Genomic DNA, 15,074 nt, shown 5'->3' on the forward strand with positions numbered 1-15,074 from the left:
GTCTCATTAAGACTCTATACCATTGCAGCAAGACATCTTTACTCTTGTGCTTTAATCACCTTGCAATGAAGGGAGCATACCATTTGCCTTCCTAACTGCTTGCTGCACCTGCATGTTAGCTTTTAGTGACTCATAAACATGGACACCTGGGTCCCTTTGGACATCAGCACTTCTCGACCTCTCATCATTTAAGAAGTACTCTGCCTTTCTGTTTTTTCTTAATATACCAAAATGGATAATTTCACACTTATTCACATTATATTCTATCTGCCATGTCCTTGCCCATTCATGTAGCCTGTCCTAGTACCTTTGAAGCCTCCCTGCATCCTCCTCGCAGCTTATGTTCCCACCTAGTTTTGTCATCAGCAAATTTGGAAATATTACATCTGGGCCCCACATTCAAATCATTTATATAGACTGTGAACAGCTGTAGCCCCGGCACTGATCCTCGTGATACCCTACTAGTAACAGCCTGCCATCCTGAGAATGATCTGTTTATTCCTAGTTATAAAAACAAAAAACTGCGGATGCTGGAAATCCAAAACAAAAACAGAATTACCTGGAAAAACTCAGCTGGTCTGGCAGCATCGGTGGAGAAGAAAAGAGTTGATGTTTCGAGTCCTCGTGACCCTTCGACAGGATCGTGAGGATTCGAAACGTCAACTCTTTTCTTCTCCGCCGATGCTGCCAGACCTGCTGAGCTTTTCCAGGTAATTCTGTTTTTGTTTATTCCTAGTCTCTGTTTTCTGTTTATTAACCGATTCCCAATCCATACCAGTATATTAACCCTCAGTCCCATGTGCTCGAATTTTTTTAAGTAACCTCCTACGTGGGACCTTATCAAAAGCCTTCTGAAAATTCAAATGCGCCACATCCACTGGCTCTCCTTTATCTATGCTCCAAGTAACTTCTTCAAAAAAAAACTCCCACAGGCTTGTCAAGCATGATTTCCCTTTCATAAATCCATGTTGACTCTGCCCAATCATTTCATTATTTTCCAAGTGTCTAGTTATCACATCCTTTATAACGGATTTGAACATTGCCGGCGATCAGGGAGGAAACGGGCTTGGCTCAATTCCATTCCAGAGCCACCGATGGCAGTGCATGATATGGAAAGGGAGCACAACACAGTTGGGGTTTCGGTGGACAGTGCAAGGCTTTAGTCGGGAGTGAGAGAAAAGAGGTGCGAGATCGGTGGAATGGCCAGACTTGCGAGCGGACGTGACACACTCCCCCCTACGGGGGTTGGAGTTGCAGAACGGCGGGTGCAAGCTAATAGTTCTGTAGTCCTCTGTTTTCTTTCTCCGTCCCTCCTTAATAGTGAGGTCACATTTGCTACTTTCCAGTCTACAGGAACCTTCCCAGAATCTATAGAAATTTTCAAGTTAATCACCAATGAACCCGTTATTTCTATAGCTGCCCCTTTCAACACTCTGGGGATGTAGTTCATCAGGTCTAATTAATTTTTCAAGTACCACCTCTTTACTAATACTAATTTTATTCAGTTCCTCCTTTTCACTAGCACTTTGATTCCCTAGTATTTCTGGGAGACTTCCTGTATCTTACCCCATGGGCAGAATTTTCCCGTCATGGGTGTTGTGCGTGGGCAGGCTAGAGAGGGCGCGAACCCGATCAGCCCTCCCGATTGGGTCCATGCCGCCATTTTATATGGGCAGGCCAATTAAGCCCTGCCCAGAAGCGCTGAGCGCTCCCTGTGCGGGGGTGGGTTGGCGGGGGGGGGGGTTGCTGTTGGGTTCCCTGAGTCGGGGCATGTGTGCAAAAGAGCACAGAAATCTCCGAGGCACAAATGTGCCTCTGGGAGATTCGTTAAATGTTTTAAAAGCTAAATAAAGGAAAGAAAATATTTTAAGACGTCCCCTCATGTGACAGTGTCACATGAGCTGGGACATGTCAAGGAACATTATAAATTAAATAAAGTTTATCGTTTAAAAACTTCATGAAACCTCATCCCGCCCGTGGATGAGGTTCCATGAAAAATGCAAAAGCAGCCTGGGCTCTTTGCCTGCCCCCCCGCCAACCTTAAGATTGGACGGGCAGCCCATTTAACCATTTAAATTAGTTTTTAACAGGCTTTAATAGGCCTTTGATAGTTTGGCAGGCACACCCCCCACTCGCCAACCCGAAAATTCAGCACTATAAAGTCAGGCACTGCTATTGTTTAGTTTCTCCTCCACTTCTCTATTCTTCATCATAAATTCTCCTGTCTCCACATTTGCCCTTGCTGATCTTTTTCTTTTCTCATACCTAAGGAAGGTTTTACAGTCCACCTGTATGTTTCTCACCACCTTGCACTCATATTCTCTTCTCCGGTTCTTTGACAGTTTCTCAGTCCTCCTTTTCTGGATTCTAAATTTCTCCTAATCCTTGGGCTGACAACCTGATAAATCACTTCCTATGATCTGCAATCTTTAACTTCTTTCGTTTTCCAGATTCACATTTCCTATGGGTTTTTGTGTCTTAGAGGATTGTATATTTGTTATTGACCATGTAATACTTCTTTAAATTGCCTGTCTACCATCAGATTTTTTTTTTACTGTATTTTCCCAATCCAACATAGCTAGCTTGCCCCTCATATCTTCTTAGAGTATGAAATAGCCCGATCTCTAGTTGGTTCTTCAGTGTGCTGCTCCAGAAACCCATTTTGCATACACTCCAGTAATTCATCCTCCACCGCATTAGTGCTAATTAGGTGTACTCAGTCTATAGTAAATTGAAATTGCCCATTATTACTGTCTCACCCATGTTGCATGCAGTTCTAATTTCCCTGATTTATACTGTGGTCAAAGTTAACTACAGTTTGGTGGCCTATAAGCAACTCCCACCAGTGTTTGCTGTCCCTTGCTGTTTCTTAGTTCCACCCAAACTGATTCTACATGTTGACCCTTCAATCTAAGATCCTCTCGCACTAATGTACTGATCCCATCCCTTATTAAAAGCATTTTCCCACCTCCTTTTTCTTTTTTTGCCTATTCTTCCTAGTTGATGAATACCCTTGAATATTCAGTCACCCTGTAACCACATCTTCGTAATGGCAGTTAAGTCATTAAGCAGCCTTTTGCCTGTTTTCAGTCACTAGCTTTTGCTGTTTCTCAGGTGAGAAAATCACCTCCCCTTTATATCTTAGACAGTTTATGATAGAATTGCTTTTGGCACGTAATGAAGGAGATAATCGCCTTCGAAGCTTTGCAAAGTAGTTCCTTATTGTACCATACAGCTTTATAGATTGCAGCATTCGAAAGGACTTTAGACCAACTACTGAGCAGTATTATTCACCTGACACCAATTCTTCTCTGCTACCTGAAGCTCTTATTAACTGCAATGGCTTATTTCTTAGGAAAGATTGTTTCCATTCATAAAGGAGACCTGCATTCCCTTGTGTGTTTTTGTGATACCTGTGACAAAATGCAAGACCTCAAGGCATGTACAGGAAAGCCAGAAGGAAAGCTAACATAGTAAGTCTTTTGAAGACTGAGAAAACACAAAGCGTAGAACAGGAAAATACATCTTGCTCTTCAAATGACACAGTCACACAGCAGATACAATTTATATTCAACATGGGACAGTGTAATCGGTGATTCTACTGACCATAAAAACTCTATCAAGCATCTGTTGATGTAATTCACAATCTATCAATTTATGGTCACAAAGAATATCTAACAACTAAGGGGAGAAATTACAGTTGTTTGCACTGCAAATGATTATATTGCTTCAGATCTGATATATTCTGCTGTCTCAATTGTTGCTATACCTTTTGAACAAGCATAATCATGAGTCAAACTAAGCATGACTTGATGGATTTATGGCCATATTTTCTATCACCATGGATTCGAGTGACTATTAAATTTATTTTTCTTGAAAGATTGAGTTTTGTAGTGAGGAGGTAATTGCTGGGTTTATCTATTCAACATTGCAAGCTTATTGGGCCAAATGGCATTTTATTGTGACCAAAAGTCCTTTACTGTGCTCATGCCCTCTGGTAATCGTAAAAGATAAATTTTGTTTGACTTGAAGTTAAAGAATTATTTTATTGTAACTGCCAGCTTAATAGTTGACTTTTTAAAATTAGTTGAAGCTTTAATTTTAAAGTGAACTCCGACATTCATCTGAAGCTAGCTCAGACCTCGTTTCAATATTGGTCACGATATGGAAGATATCTGCCGTTTCTGGCTTCCACTTGATATTTCACTCCAGCCAGTCTTCACTTTACTCTGGATTAGCCTCAGGTCCCAAAGAAATCAGGGACCATTGTGTCAAATCGGAATATCAAAATAAAATTTACTGATGGTAGGATAATTAGTTCTATAAGCATTTGCATTGCATCAGTTAGTCAGAGGAATCTAATTACTGGAACTTGAACTTTCTATATCCAGATTATAAAAAAACCCTGCAAATTGATTATCCAGATTTTAATTTTTGTCTGGCATTGTTATCAGAGTTATTCCAGTGTTCAATTGTCATGAAGAAAATAATATATGATTATCATGTTTCTTTTGTTCTTTGAATTGTTACAGACAGGGATGAGAGAGAACTGAAACCCCAAACCCCTTCTCTTACTGTCCGTAACTCTCCCTGTCGGTGTGCCTTTGGAGAGGAAGATTAACCTTTGAATGTGTGGGCAATTTAAATAACCATCAGCAAGATTCTGTGGGTTTAAATAAAGAGGATTATTTATTCACACGTTCATCCAGAAAGTCCAGTGCTAACTCACTGTCTTGGCACATGCGCGCACGTGCTCGCACAGGTCGTGAAGTTAGTTATTTGTAGCCTTCTTAGCAGGAGGTCAAGCCTGTACTGGCGGACTTGGAAAGGAACAGGCTGGGAAGTCTTATGGTGTTGCAGTCTCCAGCTTTAAGGCATGGATGTTGCTGCCTTTGTTACTGCTGTTTCTTCTTGTTTGGTTTGCAGACTGACTAGTTTCTCGCTGGTTCTTGTAATTTTCTGAGGACGGTTAAGTTCCATTATTACAGCCATTTAATACTTTGTTAGATCCCTTAATTTAAGCACATTGTTTCACATGTTGTAAATAATATTAATGCAATTGCAAACCTAGCTAACTCAAGGAAATGCAAGAGACTGAGTGGAACATTATTGTGGCCTAATCGAAACGTGAATGTAAATTGAGTATCTAGTATTTTAATTGAAGAGGAAATTGCAGTAACAACAAATTAAATTTGAAGCAAATGAACAGATTTTTCTTCTTTGCTGCAGGGTTTTATCAGGAAAACAAAAGCAAAATTAATATCACTGGTAATTTGCATGCTTTACAAATGTACAGGCTGAGCTTCAGGCAGTAAAATGTAGATGTGTTTATATATCCTTGCATCATATCCACTCGTAAAAATGCTTCATTTGAATTATTTGAAATGGAGCAGAAAATGTGTTCAAGTTCAGAACCTAGAAGTAAATTTCAAAGTGCTGATTATAATTAAAGATAAAATATTTAATCAGTTTGTATAGTGTGCAAGCTCAGGGTTGAGCAAGGCACTGTTATAGATAAGGGGACTTGAAGCTGATTCTAAGGTTTTATAAATGGTGACAATAACACTTTATTGAATGTGGAGTTTGCTGCTTGATCTAAATCTCGCCAAGTTAAAGATAATATTTTTTGCTTTTTTTCCTAATAAGCAAAGAGGTTTTTCCCCAGTTGCTGTTTCCAGCACAGTTATTTTGTTCATGGGATGTGGGCATCACTGGCTGGGCCAGCATTTATTGCCCATCCCTAATTGCCCTTGAGGACTGAGTGGCTTGCTAGACATTTTTAAGAGTCAGTCACGTTACTGTGGGCCTGGCGACACATGTAGGTCAGACCAGGGAAGGACTGCAGATTTCCTTCCCTAAAGGACATTAGTGAACCAGATGGGTTTTTATGACAATTGACAATGATTTCATGGTCATCATTAGACTTCTAATTCCAGATTTATTTTATTGAACTCAAATTTCACCATCTGCCGTGGTGGGATTTGATCCCGGATACCTGGTGTACTAGTCCAGTGACATTACCATTACACCACTGCCTCCCGCCAACTTGAAACAAATGAATCCAGAAGAAAATGACTTGCTGATTGCAGAGTTGTTGATCCCTACTTAATATCAACTATATATAACCAAGTGATCTTAACTCTGTTATAATGACAGCTTGACCGAAATGGATACAACTCATCACTTGGCTCATGTGACTCTTTCGAGTACAAACACGTTTCCATCTGTTCCTATTCAGATGAGGTTACATTATTTCATAGTTTGCCATTGTGAGATTTGAACTCTTGATACTCTTTTGAGTAAACCTGTTTCCATCTGTTTCAGATGAAGTTACATTGTTTCATAGTTTGCCATTGTGAGATTTGAACTCTTGATACTCTTTTGAGTAAACCTGTTTCCATCTGTTTCAGATGAAGTTACATTGTTTCATAGTTTGCCATTGTGAGATTTGAATTCTTGATCTTGGGGTTACAAACCCAGTACCATAACCACTTGGCTATTTAGGCCAAGCCATTGGCTCATGTAGACCTAGCCCTCAACCCCCTGCGTTAATTGGTCACTTAAGGACCTCAATTGGTCATGCCTCTCGATGCCTCTCTCCCCCCACCACCACCACCACCCCCCCCCCCCCCACCAGTCTGGTAAAATTACAGCAGGGCAGGAAGGTAAATGCCAGAATCAGCGCCCATGATACAACGTTCAATTATAAGGTCAACCCCCCCACCCCCAAACCCAACCGCACCTGCAAGTCTATCCCAAGAAGCAGGGTTGTGCTGGACTGAAAAATCCAACCTTTATATGTCCAGCTAACTTTTGACCTAGATTTGGTGCTCACGCCAATACATCAATATCATTTTTTTAATGTCACACCTTATATGCTTCTTTATTTGCCAATTACTTTTGAAATCTTCAGCCAATTACCTGGCATTTTCTTGAAGTGTATGCTTTAAATTTCGGATGATAACTGCTGCTTTTGATTCCTGTCATGTACATCACTGCCCATGTGAGGGTTTCATGCATCATTTGAGAATTGAAATCATTATCATTAATTCACTTCTCATTGCCTTTCCTTTTTCTAGCTACTCTGTCTCCATCTTCTTTTCCATCAATTGATTCAGCTAGTGAGTATTTCTGCATGCAGCTCTGTTTTTCCCAGCTGTGATATTCTCCCCTCAGTAGCTATTACCAATTGTGTGTTTAATTGCAGATTTGTCCAAACACTGCTAAAGGTTAGGTTGTAAATCTATAAATATCAGTCACTGCAATATTTATTTCACTGCTAAGAAAGTGTTTTTTTGTAATAGAAAGTAAGAGCTTTAAAATTTGATGCCATGAGTTTCATGCTTAGACTATTAAACTTTGTCCTTTGAAACGTATAATTTTGAACTGGAAGGCTAATCGTGAAAAATTTCCATTGGCATGATTTTAGTTTCAGCTGACTGCTGTGTTAATGAAGAGGGTGGCATTTAATTTGCACATGCTTTAATTATAGTCCGCTATATCCATGCTATTTCTAGTTTAGGTATGCACAGTTTACTAACCAGCATATCTTAATTGAATTGGAAATAATACTTACTGAATATTGTTTCATTTGAGAATAGTTTAATACTTTAGAGGTGTGTTCACATTTTGTTAACCCTGCTTTGTGTTGCCATGGAGACCCGTTCTTATTCCTTTCTGGAGAAATAACAAGTCAATAATTAGCATTCACAGCCTGGCTGCAGAATGACGGTTGCCCGGTTTTACTGTAATCTTGGTTTGGTGCATGTAAACTTATACTGAACATGAATGTGTAGTTGCAGCAGCTAACATTTCTGAACTTTGAATAGATTATTTAGAATTGTTTATTTCAACAAATTCAGTGCATTATATGCATCACATCACCTTGCAGTAGTAATATTTTGGACAGTAATTGTGCTGAAATTATAAACTTTTTTAAGAGGTTGATTTTATCTGATTTGGAGTTGAAAATTTATAGTCAGCTGCCAATCTATAACCATTTTTGTTTAAAGACTCCCAACTACTCCCAGCTTCTGTTTAGAAAAAGAGTGCAATTTCTGAAAAAGATCCTAAGGAAAATAAAGACCCATTTTGTTAACACTTTCTTGTTGATTTAGATTTCCACATCAGAATTATGAACTTCGTAAGCAGTGAGAGATGTTAACAGATAACGTAGTTACTTGCTTGCTTGCAAGCCCTTTATTTTAATATTTTCCATTATGGTGCCTGAAAATATTACCTTTCAGAAAGTAAGAAATAACTTTCGTCACTTTATTTGCGAAAGGAAATTTGAATTTTCGGAAATAAAGAAAATGCGTGTTAAAATCAGCATTACTTAACCTCTACTGTGCTAGTTTCAAATGTGTAGCTATCTACTATAAACTATGTAATTTCAGGTGGTATAATTTGAACATGAATTATTTCAGATCAGCCTCCTAGACCTGAACACAATTCATAATCAGAGTAATGGAAGAAATCTTTCTCTTTAATTTGGTGGTAATAAAATAGACATGTGATTAGCAGGTTTCAGATAGTTTTTCCAGAGTAAATTAAAAACAAGCATGAGCAACATTTTACAGCTCTGCCTTGTCTAAAGAGAGAACTACAGCGATACAATATGTGTCCCACTAACATGTGTGTATCTATAGTATTGCCGCCTTTTGGTGTCTTAAATCATCTGTGTGAAAGGTGCTGTAAAATCTGATTTATACGTTGTATATTCATGTTTATTATTGTGTCCTGTATAGATTGGGACAACTTTCCTCTCTTTGTAAATAGGCAGGCAGTTTATATACTGGTTCAATTTATAATCCAATTTATAATTCTTTTGGAGAAGTCGACAATAATCCTGTTGGAGTGAAGTACTAGCACTAGAAGCCTAGCATGCTGCCGCTCTGCTACATGCCCTGTGGTGACCTGATATTTTATATTAGTTTCTAATTCATAGTGAGTGATAAATACTTGGGTATCTGCCACAATTGTGTTCAACATCTGCCTGCATTAGAATATTAGTCCTTGACTGAATTTTAACAAAAGTGTTGACTGCATAAGCTTTGGTTTATTAAGAGACAGTTTTGTTTTTTCATTTTGTGCATAGTGTGTCTGTGTAATGTCGTTGAAGCAAAGCGAGCAAAAAACGCGTGAGATTACTAATATAAAGCTAAATTGGATGCAGCAGTTAGGATTTGTGGATCTTGTTCAATGTGTGTTTGATATCCCAAGTAAAACTTGTTTTTGATCCCATAACGCTTGACATGTCACACAAATATTGGCGGCCATGCTATAAAAAACTGTTATTAGCGTAAAATAAAAGGTTTCTGTCAAAGTTGAATGGGATGATGCAACCATGTGTGTTGTAAGTAGTTTTGCCCCCCTTCTAAAATATCCTATATAGAAAAAAAAATCCTATATATAAATATAGGATATAAAATATCCTATATATAAATATCTTATACATAAATATCTATGAACTGATATTTTAAAGGGTCTGGATGATTGGCACTTTTATTGGGCTGTAGTAAAAAGCAGTTTTTTTTTAAGAAAGCGGAAAGTTATCAATGAATTTTTAAAAAGCTGTTTTTACACAACCTACTGCCACTATAGAGTGTACAGTGAGTTAATGGGTATGGAAGTGCCATAGCTTGTCATAGGGGCCATAGGGGATGGGTAGGGGGGCATGATGGGACATGGAGGGGGTGAGGGCAGGAGCGCCTTTCTGTTTTTATTTTAACTGGGATGAAGTCCCACAGCACCGAGGCAGGCCTTTTAAACAGCCTGCCTCTGCAGCCGGCAGCCCCTGTGGCTTCGCCCGATCATTTTCCTGGGTCCGCTGGCCGGACTGCAGCCAGTGCCTGTCCCCCGGCAGTGAAAATTCTGCCTTTGCAGGAACTTTCTCCCGAGTTGGGTGGGCCAAGCCAGGAATTTTCCCCAACTCTTACTGCCCACCTCGGGCTTTAAAGTCCAGCCCCGTGTCTCCGCATTAGATTTAGGTTTTGCTGATGCCTTTGGACGATGTTACAGAGGTGGAAGTAGACAATCTTATTCACAACACAGATATGTCGTTGAAAGCTCATCATGGTCAAATATGACACAGAAATTACAAGCAGTCTGATTCAGCTACAGGCAGTTTACCAGGGAAACGGATGGAGTTGGCAGCGGGACCCAAAAACAATGGCTTCAGTTTTCCCAACATTTAATTGGAGGAAATTTCTGCTCACCCAATACCGGATGTTGGACTAGCAATCTCATGCTGGGGGAGCCAGGCCTAATAGTGCTTTTAGCCAGCCAGATCTGTCAGTGAATGGCAGAACCAATTGTCTGGCACATCTGTTATAAGTCTACTTTCCTTGGACTTAAGGGAGCAGAGATAAGGGCTGTACTAAGAAAATAATTCTAAATTTACATTAATTTCACCTGAGAAAACGTCTCAGATTTGACAAGATCTGCCCCTTCAAAGGCTGAGCAAGTTTATTCAATGAGTAGCTGAACAATATAGACTGGGAAGGTCACTAGTTTGATCAATAGCCTATGCTGAGTTAACTGACCTTAGCATAAGTTGTCGTAGGAGTATTACAAGAAGCCTTGGGTGCCTCTAGATTAGAGAGATATGTTTTTCTAGATATCCCACTCCTGGTCAGCAATTCTTGCTGATGATGTAGGTGTATGTATGTATTTGACAAGTTAGTGGGACTAAAGGCAGACTAATCACCAGGAACTGATGGCCTGCATCCAAGGGTCTTAAAGGGAGTGACTGCAAAGATAGTGGAGGCATTGGTCAAAATATTCCAGAACTCACTGGATTTCGGGAGGGTCCCAGCGGATTAGAAAACTGCTAATGTGATGTGCCCATTCAAGAAAGGAGGGAGACAAAAAACAGGAAGCTATGGACCAGCCAGCCTAACATCTGTCATTGGGAAAATGCTGGAGTCCAATCTTAAGAAAGAAATAGGACATTTAGAAAAGCTTAACACAAACAATCAACATGGTTTTGTGAAAGGGAAATGACAAATTTGCTAGAGTTCTTTGAGGATATAACAAGCAGAGTTAATAAAGGGAAATGGTAGATATTGTGTATTTGGATTTCCAGAAGGCATTCGATAAGGTGCCACATTAAAATGTATTGCACAAGATAGGTGCTCACGGCATTGGGGGTAATGGATTGAGGATTGGTTAACTGACTTAAATATGGAAGATGGAATTAACTCCAAAGGTAATTGAATGGAAAAAAACACTTATGAGAGGCTTAACTTTTGTAAAGCATTTTCAAAGACTTCGGAAAACAAAGGGAATTTAATTTACTACAAAACATGACTTTATTTCACGGAAGACAGTGTCAGGATTAATGGGTCTTTTTTCAGGTTGGAAAGACATACCTAGTGGAGTGCCATAATGATCAGTCCTAGGGTCACAATTACTTGCCATCTACATTAATGACTTGAAGGAGAGGGCAGAGTGTAATGTATCCAAATTTGGTGGTGATACAAAAATAACTGGGCGGGCATGTTGTGATGAAGACACAAGGAATCTGCAAGGAGATGTAGATAATTTGATTGAGTGGGCAAAAAACTTGGCAGATAAGAGTTTAATGTAGGAGAGTGTGATGTCATGCATATTGGTAGGAAGAATCAAAAGGCAGACTATTATTTAGATGGAGAGAAACTCTGCAAGAGTGCAGCGCAGAGGGATCTGGGTGTTGTTGTGCTTGAAACACAAAAAGTTAACATGCAGGTGCAGCTAGTAATTAAGAAGGCAAATGGATTTTGGCCTGTATTGATAGAGGTTGGAGTTTAAAAATAGGGAAGTCTTGTTACAACTGTATGGGGTGTTGGTGAGGCTGCACCTGGAGTACTGTGTACAGTTTTGGTCCCCGTATTTAAGAAAGGATATACTGGCATTGGAGGCAGTTCCAAAAGAGATTCGCTAGGCTGATTCCTGAGATGAAGGGGTTGACTTATGAAGAACGGCTAAATAGGTTAGGCCTTTATTCATTAGAGTTTAGAAGAATGAGGGTTGCTGTTATTGAAACGTACAAGAGTCTGAGGGGGCTTGACAGGGTTGATATTAAGAAGATGTTTCCACTAGGAGGGGAATCTTGAACTAGGGGACATAGTTACAGAATAAGGGGACACTCATTCAAAACTGAGATGTGAAAGAATTTCTTCTCTGAGGGTAGTGAATGTCTGGAATTCTCTACCCCAGAGAGTTTTGGAGGCTAGATCACTGCAAGTATTTAGAGGAGATAGATAAATTTTTGAAATATCAGGGAGTTGAGGGCTATGAGGAGCTGGCATGAAAGAGGAGTTGAGGCCTGGGGCAGATCAGCCATGATCTTATTGAATGGCAGAGCAGGCCAGCCATGATATTTATAGAATAGCAGGGTCGGCTTGAGGGGCCGAATAGTGTACTCCTCCTATTTCTTATGTGTATGATTTAAGATGTAAAGAACTACCTTGGATTAATTGTGGTATCATTCTCTCCTTTGAATTGGGTGTGTAGGCCCCAGGTACCTGTTAAAATGCACTTTTAATAAGCAGTCGTGCCTTAAGGAGGGGAGCGAGAAAAGCCATGCAGATTTGCTACCTGTGACACCAGAATGAACAGTCATTCATCACTTACAGGAAGCCTATAAACACTATTATAGCATAAGAAACTGTATTACAGCCGTTAACCTTACTGCACATAAGATTCAATACTCAAAAAATTGTTTTTTTTTTAAAAGTCCTTTTTGCAATCAAGGAAAAAGTCATCATTCTAAATAACTATTAAGGATTCATTTTGCTTATTAACTGGAACGGACTTAAGTATGGAAGATGGAATTAACTCCAAAGATAATTGAATGGAAAAACACTTATAAGATGCTTAGCTTTTGTAAAGCATTTTCAAAGGCTTTGGAAAATAAAGGAAACTTAATTTACTACAAAACATGACTTTTTTTCACAGTGCGGATATGACTTGAAATTTAATGCAACAAACATTAATCTACTTTCTATTTCAGAGCAGCAATATTAACACCACCTTTCTTTCAGTGAAGAAAATATTAATCCAACTTTTATAATGCAGCATTAATACCATTTTTATTTCAAGATAGAAGATATCAACACAACTTTTATTTTAATACAGCACTAATATCATTTTATTTCAAGATAGAAGAATATCAATGCAATCTTTATTTTAATGTAGCACTAATAGCATTTTTATTTCAGCATAGCAGAATATTTATGCACCTTTATTTTACTGCAGCAAAATCTGCTTGGATGCCACTTATTACAAACTAAAAGAACATTCAGAAAACCATTGATCAGTTGTTTAGGTTCTTAAAAAGCGAAGCTCTTGAAAGCAGCGCTGGAGTCAATATAATTTTTTTTGTCTCCTCTTAACCTGTCTTAACCAAATATATATGTTCAATGATTCCACTCAATTTCAGAAAATCATCCATTATTCCCTCAAAATACTTCTGCAGGTATATATCTGCAGGACTCGAAAATAGCAAGGGCTTCTACCTGTCGATTATTATGTGCCCTATAATGAACATTGTCGGTAGATCAGATGTTCCAGACAGCAGCAAAACTCTCATTACAAGTTTTTTAAAACCTTTTTCACATCATTTCGCATTCATACCACAAAATTGCTGAATCATTGCCCTAGCATCACATTATATAATGGAATAAAATCGATGTCTTAACATACATTTTCCATTTGTAATTTTCCTGAATCAAATGGAAATTGCTGGTGCTGAAAAATATTAAATTCAGACATTGTTGTGAGCTTTGCGGATGATGAAATTCACAACATGTGATCAAAGTCTACTTTTGCTTGTGAAAAGAAGTGTTACTGTTTGTAAACCTGCAGAGTTTCCTCTGAATTACGATTGTGTGGGGAGAGCACAGACAGGTCCTTCCTGGAAAAAACTGGTATTCCATTTTGATCAGTTTTACTAAGGAGAATGATCAAGCTTTGCCTGACACTAATTGCATTTCTATAACAAAATGCTTTGCAATTTTTAAAAAATTGTTAACAACTAAACATTCTCATTTACAATTACAGCCAGAGGAAATACTGCTGATCTGTGTTGCTTCCAGAGAGTTTTATTTAAAAATCCCAACGTCCCATTTGTATTTTAATGTTTTTTGGTTTGATTTTGGTTTATTCAGTCTGTAACTCTATTCCTACCCATGTTTACATCAGCTTTAATTTTGTATTTTTCATGTGCTCTCCTCCACTTTCCTTTCAACCAATCATGTACGTGCGTATCATGTGACTTTGTCATGTGGCTTGCATGGTGCTGATGATGTCGTCCACGCTGGTGAACAGAAGGTAAAATCTTTGTTCTGATTGGTTGAATAAATTGAACACACTGAACAAGTTTCTTAAAAGGGTTCAATATAGTTGAGCTTTACAGAAATTTTATAATTGTCTGATAAAATACGTAATTATGCATTAAGTAAGATGTTGCAGAACCAATCTGTTTTTTAAAAAAAGTGCCAAGGTGTCAAACAGAATGGAAGAAGGATTAAAGCCAAAATGTAAAAATATTCAATCAAGCCCCAACCTCTCTTAATCTGTAAGGATATTAAACAATAGCTTTTATCTTAGTAAGAAATTAAACCATTAGTTTATTTAGTTTGCCATTCAATTCATAGAGTTTAACTGTTAACACGCCATGGGCCAGTTTTTTTGTCTGAGCTGCTGCCACACATGTATGTGCTTCAGCAGCTTCTTCCTGTTTGATGCATCAAGAATTAATCTGGTTGCATCTGTAATGTGACTGTGTTAGTCTTTCATTATCTGCCACTGGCTTGGTTCAAAACAAGCTGGCTTTTATCTAATAAAATTGCACCTATTTCCCAAGTTGTGCCTACCTCCAAAATAGATTGTTAGAGCAGAGGAAGAGAAGAAGCAATGAAAACTTTTTAAATCGAAAAACAAAGTGAACAGAACATTTTAAATAAATAAAATTGATTATAAGTAAATAACAAAAAATATAAAGACCTTGAATGAAGAGATAGTAGGAGTGATTGGGGGTGTGTGAACAAAGTGTAACGAGGCAAGTAGAAGTGTTTAAATGTTTTTGTATC

General features: G+C 38.5%; 1 protein-coding gene across 18 annotated transcripts in view; it reads left to right on the forward strand.

The window, feature by feature from the left end:
* LOC121269513 (neural cell adhesion molecule 1-like) overlaps positions 1 to 15,074 on the forward strand; it is a 490,495-nt gene that overhangs the window by 396,669 nt on the left and 78,752 nt on the right. For 6 of the 18 annotated variants that reach the window (XM_041174119.1, XM_041174120.1, XM_041174123.1 and 3 more), the window contains 2 exons: positions 7,080 to 7,121; positions 14,311 to 14,313. The exons of 11 other annotated variants lie outside the window; for them this stretch is intronic. In XM_041174119.1, the coding sequence (XP_041030053.1) occupies positions 7,080 to 7,121; positions 14,311 to 14,313 (45 nt within the window). The remainder of the gene's footprint in view (positions 1 to 7,079; positions 7,122 to 14,310; positions 14,314 to 15,074) is intronic. One more of the 18 variants, XM_041174121.1, reaches the window with a different exon arrangement.

The sequence above is a fragment of the Carcharodon carcharias genome, chromosome 25, assembly GCF_017639515.1.
Source record: "Carcharodon carcharias isolate sCarCar2 chromosome 25, sCarCar2.pri, whole genome shotgun sequence".
Lineage (NCBI taxonomy): Eukaryota > Metazoa > Chordata > Chondrichthyes > Lamniformes > Lamnidae > Carcharodon > Carcharodon carcharias.